The sequence below is a fragment of the Rhamphochromis longiceps genome, linkage group LG23 (assembly GCF_057381845.1).
Source record: "Rhamphochromis longiceps isolate RC_006_pf linkage group LG23, R_longiceps_female_GT1.1, whole genome shotgun sequence".
Taxonomy (NCBI): domain Eukaryota; kingdom Metazoa; phylum Chordata; class Actinopteri; order Cichliformes; family Cichlidae; genus Rhamphochromis; species Rhamphochromis longiceps.
Genome location: NC_140578.1, coordinates 7,990,270 through 8,006,974, shown reverse-complemented (window position 1 = coordinate 8,006,974; position 16,705 = coordinate 7,990,270). Strand labels below are relative to the sequence as shown.

The 16,705-nt window shown below is 39.7% G+C and overlaps 1 protein-coding gene across 4 annotated transcripts in view; it reads left to right on the top strand.

Annotated features, from left to right (window-relative positions):
• Positions 1–16,705, top strand: part of cracd (capping protein inhibiting regulator of actin dynamics) — a 28,474-nt gene that overhangs the window by 2,324 nt on the left and 9,445 nt on the right. For 2 of the 4 annotated variants that reach the window (XM_085398998.1, XM_085398997.1), the window contains exon 1: positions 16,292–16,462. The exons of 1 other annotated variant lie outside the window; for it this stretch is intronic. In XM_085398998.1, coding sequence (XP_085255124.1) covers positions 16,420–16,462 — 43 coding nt within the window. In that variant the 5' untranslated portion in view covers positions 16,292–16,419. Of the gene's footprint in view, positions 1–15,057; positions 15,099–16,291; positions 16,463–16,705 lie in introns of those variants that run through there. One more of the 4 variants, XM_085399000.1, reaches the window with a different exon arrangement.

Genomic DNA, 16,705 nt, shown 5'->3' with positions numbered 1-16,705 from the left:
GATGACATCACATTGCATCTATACAAATTTCCGTGCTACGGAGAAACATATTCAGCCATGCTTTCCAATTTCCATAAAAAATTTGAATGGCTGCTTTACCACATGCCAAGTGTAGTGGCTGCTACAGTATCACTTAGCATAGAGAAGGCTGTTTGATCCTGGCCTTTTTCGCACAAAGTGGAATCGTTAAGACACTCTGCTCGCCGTGTGTGCGCGAATACACGAGGATGTGAATATCTGTACTAGAGCATGTTTGCGCTGCTTTACTGGGAGGTTTCTATTTATGCACATAGGCAGTCAGAGAACAGTCTGTCTTTGAAGTGCTGTGCTGCTGTAACATAGGCGGCATCCAGGTTGGTAAAGCCCCATCATTACCATATCCCTGTGAGACTGCAGTGTGATCCTGCCAAAACTGGAGAGTGGGGGGAATAGCCCTTATTACACAGTAACACTGTGGTGATTCTCACAGCCATTATGGTACCACGTCACATTATTATAAATGTAAAAAAAAGGATTGAGGGCAATTAGCTCCTTTTGTTCTCCTAAAAAAGGATATTTACTTTAAAAAAAAGCCACTAAATAGTTCCACAAGCTGACTTGTGTGTGTTGGATAGTGTTGGATAGCTCTAAAGGCTGTGAGCTTCACAGACTAGTCTATTACAGACATTTGTGACCATAACACTATTAGGGAGCTGTGATGGGGCGCATTACAGACCTTTATAATCACACATGTGCATCCATGATTGCAGTTAACCCACAAAGAAAGTCTTTATGAGCATCAGCCAGTTGAAATGCTGAATGCCACTCTGTTCTCCTGCACTGGATATCTGGCGGGGAAAACAAAGTGTCACTTTGTGCCTCCTCAGCACAGCAGCACTAACAGACACAGGAGAACGCCCATCTCTCTTCGCTAGGCACTCTCACTGCCCCTGTACCCACCGACACACCTCCTCCCTTCAGACTGTGCGTGTGCTCCACTCTCTGACACACATGAGCCAAAACTGACATGAGTTTTCATCATATGACGTCACCTCACAGGGACAATAATATTCTCATCAGCGTGAGAATATCAAGGGATGCTTACCGAGTCATTCTCCCGTGCGCCCACATACATGGACGTACATGCGCACACAACCGAGTGCTCACCGCATTTGACACCTGACTCCAGGTAATGCCCTAGATCCACAGTGACAGCAGGCAGGTGGAACAGGCACACACTCGCAGATCCCCTCGCGCACAAAGCGACTTCACAAGGGTAAGAAAGCAATCTTGAGCACACAGTTAGGTTTGCCTCTTCTATGCTGTTTGATGGTTGACTTAAGCTGTAGATTGGTGTAGACAGTCTCTCTCTGCTTGAAAGACACCTATCATGTTGCTCATGCTGTACAAGGTTATTATGTGCAGTAATGTTACTGTATGTTATTTGTCTAATAAAATATGCTGAGTCATGATGTTAGTGTGTGAGATGGTCAGGCAGGAGAAAAGGGGCTTTTTGCTTATTTGCAAAACTTAAGCATAGTCACTTAACACTTGCCTAATGTGGAAAATATAACCACGGTCATGTGATACATGTTGCACGTGACTCCTAAATCCATTGTTACACCACACGCAGCCTTTGGCTTTCAAAGGAGGGGACAAATACCAAGAACACTGCAGCTGGTGTTTACTCCAGACCTGTCCGACCAAACTGTACATTTAGTGCTTCTGTTAAGGTTTTTCAACACTACGCTTTATGGCTGCGGAGTTCAGGCAATAAGTTAATAATAAGACCATTAATGAGGTCCATGGAGAAATGTCAGTTACAGTCAGTTAACAGCTATACTGGCAGTTATACTCCCCAGATGGTCAATGATATTGACTACCTGCATCATGTTAGTTTGTCAGCACTGGCATTATGAGAATTTCAGTACAGTAATGTTAGCTCCAAGCACTACTGTGCACAGGTGCATCCTCATGAAGCTGTATGTAGTCTTCTAAATGCCATGTGCAACTCCAGTTCCACAAAAGTTAGAATGCGCATAACATGTCAATAAAAGAAGAATGCAAAGATTTGCATATCTCATATTTTTTCACAATAGAACATAGAAAATATATTAAATGTTTAAATTGAGAAAATTTACCATTTTAAGAATAAGAAAAAAGCATTTAGCAATGATGATGCCTTTGCAATTCCACAAGGACTACTGCACCCCTTTACAATCAGAGGCTTTTAAACTGAGTGCTGATAGCAAACTGGACTGTCCTCCTCCTCTTTAGTCTGAAAATAAATGTAATCTTTGCCTCATCTGAACACACAGCAGTATTAAACTGAGTTTTAACAGAGGTTTTTCCCCAGAGCCGACAGTGGTTTTTCTAGATCATGTTCAGATATGGCTTCTTATTTGCATGATACAAGTTTAAACCTGCATTAGTGGAATGCACGGCTGTGTTCACAGGTGATTTATGGAGGTGTTCCTGAGTTCATGTCCATTTTTAATGCAGTGTCCAATATTGACTTTCAGCCTTGTCCTTTACGCACAGAGATTTTTTCAGTTTCTCAGACTCTTTAATAATATTGTGTACTGTAAACGATGACATGTTCAAAGTTGTGGCAATTTTACTTTGAGCAATGTTACTTTTAAAAAGTTCCACAATTTGTAGATCAGTGTTTTTGAAGATTGAACCTCTGCCCATCTTTACTTCTGAGAAATTCTGCCCCTCTAAAATGCTCTTTTTATACCTGTTTTTTCAGTCTTTTGTTACCTCTGTTGCAAAATTTTTGAGACATGTTGCTGCCATCAAATTCAAAATGGGTTAAATATTTTTTCATTAAATAGTAAAATGTCTTAAGTTTGAAAATTTTGTACGTTTTCTATGGTCTATCAAAGATAAAATATGAGTCTATGAGAATTGTAAATCGCTGTATTTATTTTGTACCCAACATTTTTTGGAAGTGAGGTTGTAAATATCGGTGCTACTGCATCATCCATAAGAACGTTTCCTTATGGCAGTTTTTTATCTTTTGTCAGTAGATTATGCCTTAGCTCTAACTCAGGCAGAAGTAGGTTTAGATCTAACTCGCACAACTGAGTATGTTCACTAACTCACATGGGGCTCTGGTTTCATGGCAGCAGAAACAGCATCAGCACATGTTGGTGTTTTGATGTTTATGTTTGTCTTCCTTAAGCCCTGTACAGCAAGTGTGGTACAAAGGTTGTAAGAGGGGAGATTTGCATTAAAATTAGCTGCAAAAAAAGCTTAAAAAGACACATGTGGACTGAAATCAGCTTAGAGCATGGAGCTAATGGTTAATCCACCTTTAAATGCAAGTGAAAATGTGCAGCCCTGACAATAATGAAACTGCTAACAAATAATTTGATGAAATACTTTGCATCATCTTTAGATATTCAGGTTAAATTTAAAGTTGACTGTGACAGTAGAAGTCAAATGATCTGTAATTAACTCTGAATCCATCAGTGGACGACTGGATGGTCTGTATGAAAACCAGCCTGCTGCTGTAAAACCACTGCATTAGCAGGTGTAAGTGCGTCTGTCCACAGATATAGAAGACTGAAATAAAAAATAACAAATCAAAATAAGATTGTAGTACAAGTCACCAGCAGGTATTGATAAGCCATAGTCACTAGAAGTGTCAACAGTTTATGACCCTGGCGCCTTTTGCAGCATTTTCAATGCAACTGCCTAGCAAATTATATCTTTGCATACATATATACAGTGGGGCAAAAAAGTATTTAGTCAGCCACCGATTGTGCAAGTTCCCCCACTTAAAATGATGACAGAGGTCAGTAATTTGCACCAGAGGTACACTTCAACTGTGAGAGACAGAATGTGAAAAAATAATCCATGAATTCACATGGTAGGATTTGTAAAGAATTTATTCCTAAATCAGGGTGGAAAATAAGTATTTGGTCACCTCAAACATGGAAAATCTCTGGCTCTCACAGACCTGTAACGTCTTCTGTAAGACGCTTTTCTGTTCCCCACTCGTTACCTGTATGAATGGCACCTGTTTGAACTCATCATCTGTATAAAAGACACCTGTCCACAGCCCCAAACAGTCAGACTCCAAACTCCGCCATGGCCAAGACCAAAGAGCTTTCGAAGGACACCAGGAAAAGTATTGTAGACCTGCACCAGACTGGGAAGAGTGAATCTACAATAGGCAAGCAGCTTGGTGTGAAAAAATCAACTGTGGGAGCAATCATCAGAAAATGGAAGACATACAAGACCACTGATAATCTCCCTCGATCTGGGGCTCCACGCAAGATCTCATCCCGTGGGGTCAAAATGATCATGAGAACGGTGAGCAAAGATCCCAGAACCACACGGGGGGACCTGGTGAATGACCTGCAGAGAGCTGGGACCAAAGTAACAAAGGTCACCATCAGTAACACACTACAACGGCAGGGAATCAAATCCCGCAGTGCCAGACGTGTTCCGCTGCTGAAGCCAGTGCATGTCCAGGCCCGTCTGAAGTTTGCCAGAGAGCACATGGATGATACAGCAGAGGATTGGGAGAATGTCATGTGGTCAGATGAAACCAAAGTAGAACTTTTTGGTATAAACTCAACTCGTCGTGTTTGGAGGAAGAAGAATACTGAGTTGCATCCCAAGAACACCATACCTACTGTGAAGCATGGGGGTGGAAACATCATGCTATGGGGCTGTTTTTCTGCCAAGGGGACAGGACGACTGATCCGTGTTAAGGACAGAATGAATGGGGCCATGTATGGTGAGATTTTGAGCCAAAACCTCCTTCCATCAGTGAGAACTTTGAAGATGAAACGAGGCTGGCTCTTCCAACATGACAATGATCCAAAACACACCGCCCGGGCAACAAAGGAGTGGCTCCGTAAGAAGCATTTGAAAGTCCTGGAGTGGCCTAGCCAGTCTCCAGACCTCAACCCCATAGAAAATCTGTGGCGGGAGTTGAAAGTCCGTGTTGCTCAGCGACAGCCCCAAAACATCACTGCTCTCGAGAAGATCTGCATGGAGGAATGGGCCAAAATACCAGCTACTGTGTGTGCAAACCTGGTAAAGACCTATAGTAAACGTTTGACCTCTGTTATTGCCAACAAAGGTTATGTTACAAAGTATTGAGTTGTATTTTTGTTATTGACCAAATACTTATTTTCCACCCTGATTTACGAATAAATTCTTTACAAATCCTACCATGTGGATTCATGGATTTTTTTTTCACATTCTGTCTCTCACAGTTGAAGTGTACCTCTGGTGCAAATTACTGACCTCTGTCATCATTTTAAGTGGGGGAACTTGCACAATCGGTGGCTGACTAAATACTTTTTTGCCCCACTGTAAGAGGTGTCTTTGTTTTTGGTATGCACCTATACAGCCTACGTCTGACTAGCTGGTGCTGTTTGGATTTTTTGGAACCATATTTGCATATTTGCTGCACCCATACTGTATATGGGTGCAGCAAATACGTACATGGAAAGCCACCTGCTAATTAATACTATGTAACAGCAACTAATAAAATTACAAGAATTTCCTTCACCAAAATTAAAGCACAAACTTCATAGATGAGCTGTACTTCTTAGTGGACCATGACATTTGCTCCATAGTTCCATTAAAAATTCTTCAAAAGGCGCCAACGCTACAAACGCAATAGCGAGGTCGTATTCAGTTATTCAGATCAGTGGAGTTGAGGCCTAGCAGGCAGCTGCTGTCTGTCTGTTTGGCACACCTGTCAAAGCTTTATGAAAAGTGCAATTGTTAAGAAAGGGGAAACTACACATAGAGATCAAAGCTATTTTTTGTAGCAGGCTGTAAATGTGATGTTAATTCTGTTAAACTGGTGATTTTATCATGGCTGCAAATTGCCACACCGCAAACTGCAGTTTTTGTCATTTCTGTGGCTTTCGGCTCACTTCATAGAAACATTTAACATGAGGAACTGATTACACCATTACACTTGCTTTGCCACTGATATTTATTTTAACCAATATAGGGTGCACTAGATAGCAAGTGCACATGCATGCTCCTTTTACTATCATTGCTTGCCACTTTGTGCTGCTCTGTGCAACTGTTCTTAAAACAACTACATCAGGAGAACCAGGAGCAGTGTTTGCACATATGCAGGTGTGCACCTAGAGAACCATTTCAGTCTATTTGTAGTGATAAGCACTTGTTCTGTGTACGTTCTCGGTCTCCTTTGGCCCTGCCTGTTTCTATGATTAGTATAGGCTGAGACACGATCGAAGTCCAAACCCTAAGGGCACCTAACAGATCTTGGGATTGCATCTCCTTCCTCATCCATCGCTTACCATCTCACTTTCCAATCCATGCTCCCATTCTTCAGTCTACACCTGATGCTTATACACCTAACAAACCCAGACCTGTTGTTTTGTCACTGCACTGTATTTATTTCACCGTTTTTCTCCCAAAGACACAGCGGAGGCAGCAGGAACATTCATCTGGGTAAAACGAGCTTTGTGCAAAAGGGCAGATCGATGTTCCCTAAGGTTTTACTGCAGTGGTGCGCAGCCATCTCGAGCTGCGCAGCTGAAATAGGTAAACTGTTAACACAGCTCCAACACGTTCGTCTGTCTGCTTTGTCAGCAAGCTACCTGTGCTGTGCGATTATGGCACATAGCTGCTACAACTCTGAGCTATGCCATCAGGACTCTGGTAGCTGTCTGGCCTGAAGGATGTTGAGCTGCTGAGTCGTTCAAAAGCGCTGAGACGCAGCATCGTGTTATGCCACCGCCATACTATGATGCAGCTGTATCCTTGTCAAAGGCATTTCTCTGCTTCTGTAGAGCACATGGCTGCTCCTCGTGCTTCTCTCATCCCATCTCTGTCCTCTGCAGCAATCGGACTACACATAAACACGAAATAAAAGCTTCTCGGCACACAGACACTTTCTCAACATTGGCACAAGCAGCCAAACAGACAAACAATAAAACAAGATTCCACAATATCTCCGTTTATAGACACAAACACATGCAGTCTCTTTCCTCAAAACACGCTCTCTCTGTCTGTGTTCACACTCCTACTTCCAAACATGCTTGTTTGCTCCTTGTCCTGTGCTGGCTGGAGTCAGACAGGACAAAGAGCCTTTTTCTGGAGCGAGACATTTCTGAGAGAGTCTGTGCAGCTCTGTCACACTCAGGAAGGAAGCCCACGACATGCTGATCCCACTGGAGGCAGCGGGCTTCTCTCCAGCTCTCTCAGTACTGTCTCTGATATTCTCTGGTTTTATCCTGACCACTTGTGGTTTTTTACAACACAACACACATTCTGCTGTACATCAGAAAACCTCTGGCTCGGCCGGCGTGCTGCAGACAGGTGTTGACCAGAGGACGCTGGGGTTTCAGGGTTCAGGAAGCCATCTGTGGTGTGTTGGTTCCTGCCAGTTTAGGAGTTGCAAATAAGAGGTGGTTTGTGTGGATCTCTAATTATGAGGCAACTTATAATACCTGCATCTTAGCTGAGAACTGTTACTTTGGATAAACCTGAGTTGTTGGGGGTTTTAATCACTATTTTTGCAGCCACAGCAGAGAGACTTCAGAGAGCTCATCTTGTTTTTATCATACCCCAGGAAAGCCAATCACAAGAGCCATTCTGCAAGAGCTAACAAAGCCGACCTTTCTGATGAGAGTAAAATGGAAAGCGCACAGGCCCTTTCCTCTTCCTCCTTTTCCCTGAATTAAAATCTTAATAGCAGCATCCCCATGTTCACTTCCTTTTTTCTCTCATCACAGCCAAGGTGGGCAGTGATCATAGCAACGGACACCATGGAAACTAAGCATGACATGGTCCTAGAGGTAACCGAATCCAAAGGCCCAGGTAAAGTAGTTTTATAGACATCTTAAAGAGACGGCCTTTTAAAAAAACATGTTAGGTTCATCGCATCATGACCTTTTTTTTTTTTACTGTCTCTTTAAGAACTGCATGGTGTGGTGATGGGTTTGACTTCATAGAAGAGATTTACTTCATTTGTGGTGTGGTGTGTCCACATTCTGACTTCTTTAATCGCCTTGTTCTTGCTTGTCTGTGATCCCTGCAAGGGTCACGATGACCCTCATGGAGAGTGAGTACAGCATAGTGCAAACTGAACAAAGTAACACATCAATGTTAAAACATCATGAAAACACATTTGTGTTCAGGAATTGCAAGTGTACAGATTCTGTACATTTATTGGTGGACATAATCGATAGCTGTCTTAATGATAATGTTAACAGATTCGACTATTTGACATATATGCTGTTTCAGTGGTGGATACTTTTACTCTTGGATCTTTGTGATGTCAGTGAGACTGGATATCCCTAATAAGGTCATCTTACAAACATGCAGTGCAAACCTTTTAGTTGTGAGGGGCAGCCAGTCAGCTGACAGGTGACTTTAAGTGAGAGCAGATAAAATGTCACATTTCAGACAAAGATAGAACCAAGAATGAGGGGGAAAGGGAGCTGAAAAGGCATAATAAGTGTATATAATAAAATATTATGGACACAAAATGAAAGAATTATCATGCCCTTTTTGCATGCACTATTTCCTGGCAGCGATCACAATTTGAAACTGGTTGTAAATAACATGTCCAGGAGTTTATAGTGGCTGTAAACCCCATCCTCTATAGGCAATTTGGGAGTTTTGAATGTTGCTTATTCTGAGAAATATTTTTTAAAAATGTCCCTCATCAGTTTCATACCGCTTATTAGTGACTGTAAGATGAAAACCATGGCTTTAATGGTTCACTGCTCTGCTGATGCTTTAAGTAAAAAAGCTACAAAACTCTACTTTATACTACCTGCCCAGCTATAGACAGTGCATATTTTTGCTGTTGTTATAAAAGCATAAAAACATTTGAAAAGATTAGACACTAGTTGGGTTTTTTGTAGTTTTTTGAATCTCCCAGCCTTCGATCAGGTAATTCATTTACAGCAGTTTGAAGCTTACAGATAAAACAAAAACAACAACAAAAAAGAAATGCACAGGAAAAAACTGAAGAAGAGCTGAAGAAACCAACTATTTAAAAGATGAAAAAATAGGAAAATAACTCATTAGATTATATATGGGAGTAAACTTTTCATCTTAAGGGTCTAGTGAAGAGATGGCTGCGGACATTAGGGAATGTACTAGTGTGAGATGATGTAAAGGGTGGGAACAATCAGACATGATGGGTTTTGCTTTCTTATGTAACTGCAGGGTTTTCAGTGCTGTTCCAGTTATTTTGCTGCAGATATTAATCACCTTATTCAGTATGTTTTCTGTTTGATCTCGAGAGACTGATTGCAAATGACAGCTTGGAAAGTGAGTTCAAATTCAATAAAAGAGAGATAAAGTGTTGTCACCAGGGCCCTGTCAACCTGGAGCTTGAGGAGTTTGTCGATATAAAAGAAACACTGTAGGTTTTCTTATTCTCATGTCAGTATTAATATTACTATTAGAGTGGACCTGTGATGCTTCATATTTTCTGCATTAGTGGTTAAACTTATATATATTAAATATGACTATGTTTTGAATAAATAATTTCAATTAATTTACATGTAATTCTTGTCAGCTAAACGTTTCAAACTGCCGCAGATTCTTTTCCCCACTTTTGGCTCACTATGATGTAAGTGACAGCAGATATTCCTCATATAGTCATCTCAAATCAACATAATTGGTTTTGAGCTCATAAGTATGGAAGCCCGTTTCCGCCACTAAAAAAAAAAAAAAAGGATCCATAACTCAAAATTTTGAGTTATTTTCTTGAAATTTCGAGTTATTTTCTCGAAATTTCGACATATTAACTCAAAATTTTGAGAAAAGCAACTCGAAATTTCGAGTTAGCGCTGCCAATCAGTAATCTACGTGAATGACGTCATTTCCATGTTACCCGGAAGCTGAAGCCCTCAGCTACAAATGCTACAGCTAAGCTACCGGTATTACATCCAGTCGTGAATGCACAGATTGCTGAGTGTTTTCAGCCTGGCTTCACAAATGATGTGTTATTAGCTGAATCACATGGTGTTACTATCAGCAAACATACTTTAATTTGTTGGGATCCGTTTTTGAGTGCGCGGTCCTGCGCCATATGCTTCCGGGTAACAAGAAAGCGACCTCATTCACGTATATTTTTGATTGACAGAGCTAACTCGAAATTTTGAGAAAAGTAACTCGAAATTTCGAGTTATTTTCTCGAAATTTCGAGTTATTATCTCGAAATTTCGAGTTATGGATACTAGCTTTTTTTTTTTTTTTTAGTGGCGGAAACGGGCTTCCATACATAAGCCCCTCCCGCCTGCTCTTCAAAGTGTTGTTTTTAAGAAGCAACCAATCAGGAGAAAGTTAGCTTAAACGAGGGGAATGAGGCCCAGTATAAGATAAATAGGGATTATTGTGAACTGTGAATGCTGCAGAGCATTACGTTTACCATTAAAAGTTGTCACTTTGTATTACATATGAGGGCTAGGGTTACATAAGACATTTCTATGGCTTACACCCTTTCTGTCTGAAATATAGCAAGTTTTAGTTTTAGTCTGGCACTGCTTGTTTTGTTATGATGAGATAGAAATGAAAAGTTTGAGTCTAAAAGTAGTTTATTTTATATTTATTGTCTTTAATATGGTTTCCAAATACATGTAGAATTGCAGTGTTTGTATTATTCTGAGCATCAATCACTTTATTAAAAACCAAGTCCACTATGTGCCACAGATTCCTATTTTAGGAAAAGGAAAGAGTGGACATCTTATACTTCTATTTCCTAGCATGGTGGCAGGGGCCTAGGGCTGTGCAATATGAACAAAATCTCATATCCCGATATAAGAATTCTATCGTCCCGATAATGATATAAATCACAAAAATGTAACATTTTCTGTAAATTCTGTGAATCTCGGGCAGCTCGACTTGCGGGAAGTGTTTCCAGCTGCGCGTCATGTAGCTGGAGTCGAGTGTTTTAACCGATGCATGAAACGATACATTTTTAGACATAAGTTGTAACGGCCGCCGTTTTCTTTGTGAGTATTTATTACACGGCGTGCTGCGGGGAAAAGCCTGTTCTAACGTTTGAGTCTAAGGTTTATTTTTTTAGCACCCGACGGCTCTTTTTTTACTTCTCATCCGTAAATAATCTGCTCTTTCATGTGATTCAGTTTATTTTGAAAGGTTTCAACAGGATCTTGAGCTTTATTGTGAAAGGTTTATGTGGAACATAAACAAGCGGACACGCGATGCTGTTACCGTCGTTGTTGCTAACCGCAACGCATAAAAACAGGCGCTTGTCCATCCGTATTGTGGTTATATTAAATATACGAGAAAGAGAGAACTTTAAGAAATTAATATAGCCACTACAGTGACCATCAAAACGATGAAAAAATATTGCCGTAAACAGTTTATTTTGCGAAACCACGAAACAAACGATAGCGTAAAATGAAACAATAGATGTTTTTATATCGTCATCTGATATATATCGTTATATCGAACAGCCCTACAGGGGCCTACCATGTTTACAAAAAGTACTATATTTCAGCAATGCTGCACTGGTGTGATCCATCATATGTAGCAGCATGGAAGGAAACTGAATGCAAAACAATAACCGATATGCATATACAGGCAGTTCTGGCAGATAAAACTCTACAGGACTTGATTGTTAAAACAGGAAATCCATGGGTAAAAGCCACACTAGAGGTTTGGAAAATGGTAATGAAAGAAAATAAGTTGGATATAGATAAATACTTGGTGTGCTGCTGGCTGCATGTAAAAAGGCACTGACCAAAGGGTGGCTAACACAGGATTCACCAAGTGAGTCTTAAAATTAAGGTATGTGTCAAGTGATGTACATTTTATTTCAGGTTTAACTTCAATAAACACTTAAATTTAAAAAAAAAAAAAAAAAAAGGTATTATCACCTGAATATTACACAGCTGCTGTGTTTTGGTTTCCCCCTTACATTTATGGATCAAGGATCACAGACTGCATACTGCATAAATAGTTATTTTTAGCTTGCTTCCTCCTGCTTTGTTCTGCTTCCGTCTTTTACCTTCACCAGATGTGAAACAATCCCAGATCGAATGGCTAGAATGAAAAAGCAGCAAGATTTTGAATCCTGGATTACCAGGGTCAAAGCATCCTGCATTGCGAGCACATGGGAAGCAAGACGTAACCCTCAAAAATAGGTTGTGCTGCTGCACAGTCTTGTTCTCTGCAGAAAAAATGTGTCCTGCCTTGTTTCATGCATGAGTGTGTGAGCATGCCCATGGCGGTGTATTATGAGCTTTGTACCACTGGATTGGCCCTCATGCTGGAAGAGCGTGCTGCAGGGAAACAGAGCATCACCGTCGTACCCATAATATGAGTCGCTGCACTTGCACTGAGAGTGAACAGGTCGATGCCACCAATTTGATCAAAAAGAGACACAAGAATGGCATGAAAAGAAACAAAGCCAAGATAAAAAATATCAGAGGCCTCCTCATAATCACTCTGTAATATATCCCAAAAGTACTGCTTTGAGATTATCCACAGATTAGGCAGTCCACTATTCTGTCATTCAGTGAGCTGTTTTTTTACCAAATTTAACCTGATTCCAAACTAGGGTGTTACAATAGTGGAAATTTACACTCAATACTGATAGAAAGGAATGTATTTGATTCTATTTTGAAAAACCACAGGGGACAAATGACAAAAACATAAGGTATTGCAAAAAAAAAGAAAAGATAACATCAGTGACAACACTTTTTAAGCTGTCTGGCGCAGTGCAAAAAAAATGCTGTAACTGTAAGGTATCTTATTCTTTCGGCTGCTCTCTTTATGCGTCATCACAGTTGATCATCTGCCTCCATCTCACAGTCACACTAACCCTCTGCATGAACCTCCGCTCAGGTTTTCTCATTTTTCTCCTGCCTGGCACCTTGATATTCAACATCCTTTTTCCACCATCTTTGCACCATCCCTCCTCTGTACACGTCCAAATCATCTCACTCGTTCCTCTTTAACTCCCACTTGAGCTGAGCTGTCCCTCTGATATATTCACTTCTAATCTTGTTCATCCTGGTCACTCTCAGCGAAACTCCTAGCATCTTCAGCTTGGCCTCCATCTCCAAACTATACATCACAGCAGGTGTCTCTATCACCTTGCAACCCTTCCTTTTCATTCTTGCTTCTATCCTTCTGTCACAAATCACCCCTGACACTCAACTCCACCCACTCCACCCTGCTAGCACTCTCTTCTTCATGTCTCTTGCTTTTGATGTTTGACCCCGGGTATTGAAGCTCATCAACCTTTTCTTCCTCTACTACTGGCAGCTCAAACAGCTAACAGATCATCTGCAGAGGAATGGCTTATTTGAAGAGTTTCAGTCAGGTTTCAGAGCTCATCACAGCACAGAAACAGCTTTAGTGAAGGTTACAAATTATCTTCTTATGGCCTCTGACAGTAGACTCATCTCTGTGCTTGTCCTGCTAGAGCACGCTGTAGGTATTACAGATATTACAGGTACTGCAGTGGTTTGAATCATATCTATCAAATCGACTCCAATTTTCTGCACGTAAATGGAGAGTCCAATGGTCCTTTGGAGGTTTCTGTTTACATTACATATGCTTCCCTTAGGCAGTATCATTAGAAGACATAGTGTACATTTTCACTGCTATGCAGATGACACCCAACTATGTCAATCCATGAAGCCAGATAACACACACCAATTAGTTAAACTGCAGGAATGTCTTAAAGACATAAAGACCTGGATGGCCACTAACTTTCTGCTTCTTAATTCAGATAAAACTGAGGTTATTGAAAATCTTAGAAATATGGTATCTAACCAGATTCTTACTCTGGCATTACCTTGGCCTCCAGTAACGCTGTGAGGAACCTTGGAGTCATTTTTGACCAGGACATGTCCTTCAACGCACATATTAAACAAATATGTAAGACTGCTTTCTTCCATTTGTGCAACATCTCTAAAATTTGAAATATCCTGTCTCAGAGTGAAGCTTAAAAACTAGTTCATGCATTTATTACTTCCAGGCTGGACTACTGCAATTCATTATTATCAGGAAGTCCTAAAAACTCCCTGAAATGCCTTCAGTTAATCCAAAATGCTGCAGCAAGAGTACCGACAGGGACTAGAAAGAGAGAGCATATTTCTCCTGTTTTGGCTTCCCTTCATTGGCTTCCTGTTAAATCCAGAATTGAATTCAAAATCCTGCTCCTCACATACAAGGTCTTAAATAATCAGGGCCCATCTTATCTTAATGACCTTGTAGTACCATATCACCCTATTAGAGCACTTCACCCTTGCACTGCAGGCTTACTTGATGTTCCTAGAGTATTTAAAAGTAGAATGGGAGGCAGAGCCTTCAGTTTTCAGGCCCCTCTTCTGTGGAACCAGCTTCCAGTTTGGATTCAGGAGACAGACACTATCTCTACTTCTAAGATCCCACCACACTCCTACTGCTTACTTTAACTGTAAGGTATGACAAAATTATTGGACCACTTGTCATAAAAAACAAGAAAACACAAAGATTGTAGAAAACTGTTAAAAACCTCATGTTTTTATTAGGCATATAGCAAACTGAAATCTTGTTTTAATACCCAAATTTGAGCCAGCACTGGACTTCTTTGAGAAATCAAAAAGTAATTAAACATTCAACCGTTAAAACTAATTTTTCTGTTCAGGAATGCATTTAGTTTTAATCGCTAGCTTAACAGCTGTAACTATTATTATTATTAACAATAATAATAATAATGATAATAGATTTGTATAGTGCCTTTCAAAGGGCGCTTTACACAAGAGTAGAAAAAAAACGAAGGTTTTGTTGAAGAGGTGAGAATTTGGTAGCCTAATAAATAAAAAATACTAATAATAATGATGATGTGCTTTATGTCATGAGCTTTTTGGAAAACACAGCATTAAAATTTAGCATTAAAATGCATAATTTTGATTGAGGACCTTGTGCATATACTGGTGGTTGAACCTTAATAGAAATATTAAAAATTATTGCTTGATTTCTGGCAGCTGGGAATAAACCTTTCATTTGGTGGTCTAACAAATTTGTTGTCATTACTATATATTCTTATTATTTTACTTTTGCTTGAGGCAGTGCTGTACTTCTAGACCCTTACCTCCATATGTCGTTGCTCATCAATTAGAGCTGTTAAGGTAGGCTGCCAACGTTTCTGTCTACTTGCTGGTAGGCTTTTATCAGCTTCAATCTTTGACTTCAAGAGAAACACAACACTTTTTAGCTTAACAAAATGGGTTATTTTGTCAAATTCACGCTGTTTATTACCGTTACAGATCTGCAGGACTGATAACGCTTGCTACCTAACGTTCACATTAAGGTTTAGCCATAGCCGCTAGCTGCTACCGTAATACACGCTAATGTGGCTATCGGGTAATTGCTAGTAGTTAAACGGCTAAGATTAATATTTATAATTCATGAACTGTTTCACACTTAAAAGCATTAGTGACCTCTCGAAAGTTCTCGTATGTTTTTTTTTTTCAGTGTTGTGAATCTAAACTACCTCAGCAGCTGTTGACAGGAGCAAAGACAGCGCTGTCAGTCTGGATGCAGATACAGGGACTCATGATTTTAGTTATCAATCCTATTCCACTTCCTCAAATATAAGAAATACCTAATACTTGTTTATTTTACGATTTTAATAGATTTGCGTATTGCTCAGAGTTAGATTTAGATACTAATCTAACTCTAATGTGTGTTTTGTAACCATTTTATCAAACGCACAGTTTAAACCCAAATCCATTTGACTCGTGTGGACATAATGTCTCGATTGATTGATTTTTATCAATTTTCTTCCAATTTGGTCATTTTAGGGTGCATTACATAACAAGAAGCCACGTTAGGCAGCAGAAACACAGATCAGCCACAATATTAAAAACAATAATTAAATTATTTATTTAGAGTACAAATGTTTTGTGCAGTAGACCTTGTTTTGTCTTGAATCCTTTACAAATCTTGACTTAAAAATTTGTTTAGGTTGAAAATTTATTTTATATTGAAGGGCGGTTTCGTAGCACAATGTCTGAAGGTGTTTTCTGTTCCTTCCTGTTTGCCTTTGGAGTAACATATGACAGATTGCACCTACATGTGCTATATCCATAAGAAACTGGGAAAAAAAAAATACAAATATGATACAAAGTCATGTAAGCTCATTCATCATTTTCATAATATCATCGCTGACCAAAGACAATGACTGCTGGTGATTCACTGCTTTACAAGCAAACATCTACCTACAGGTTTTACACTTAAGTATTACTATGACAGAAGCAAATAAATATAAAATGCTGATTTGTGTGCCATGGATTTGCTAGTTATTATTATTATTATTATTATTATTATTATTATTATTATTATTCAATTTGGAAAGAGCCATGGTGGCAGTTTCTCCCATAGATTTAAGCTAAGCTTCACATTAAGTCATGAAAGTAGCTAAGTCTCGAAGTCTCTGCAAGAAAAGGAATGAACATGTTCTTCTTTGGGATCTGGGGCATCACAATGGAAGGTAACCCTGTCACATCCATGTTTTGAAGAAAAACAACAGTAGTTTTAAGTTTTTATAGAAAAAAATGGGAATAGTTTTTATCTTGGCTGATACTTGTGAACATTTTTCAAAAAGAAAATGAGGGTTATGTTTTTTAGGTAAGATTTAAGCTAGGGGACAGGGTAAAAAAGATAAGGTGTATATATAGATCTTTATATAGATCTTTTTTGGAATGATGGGGGACTTCAGCAGAGTCAAATATAA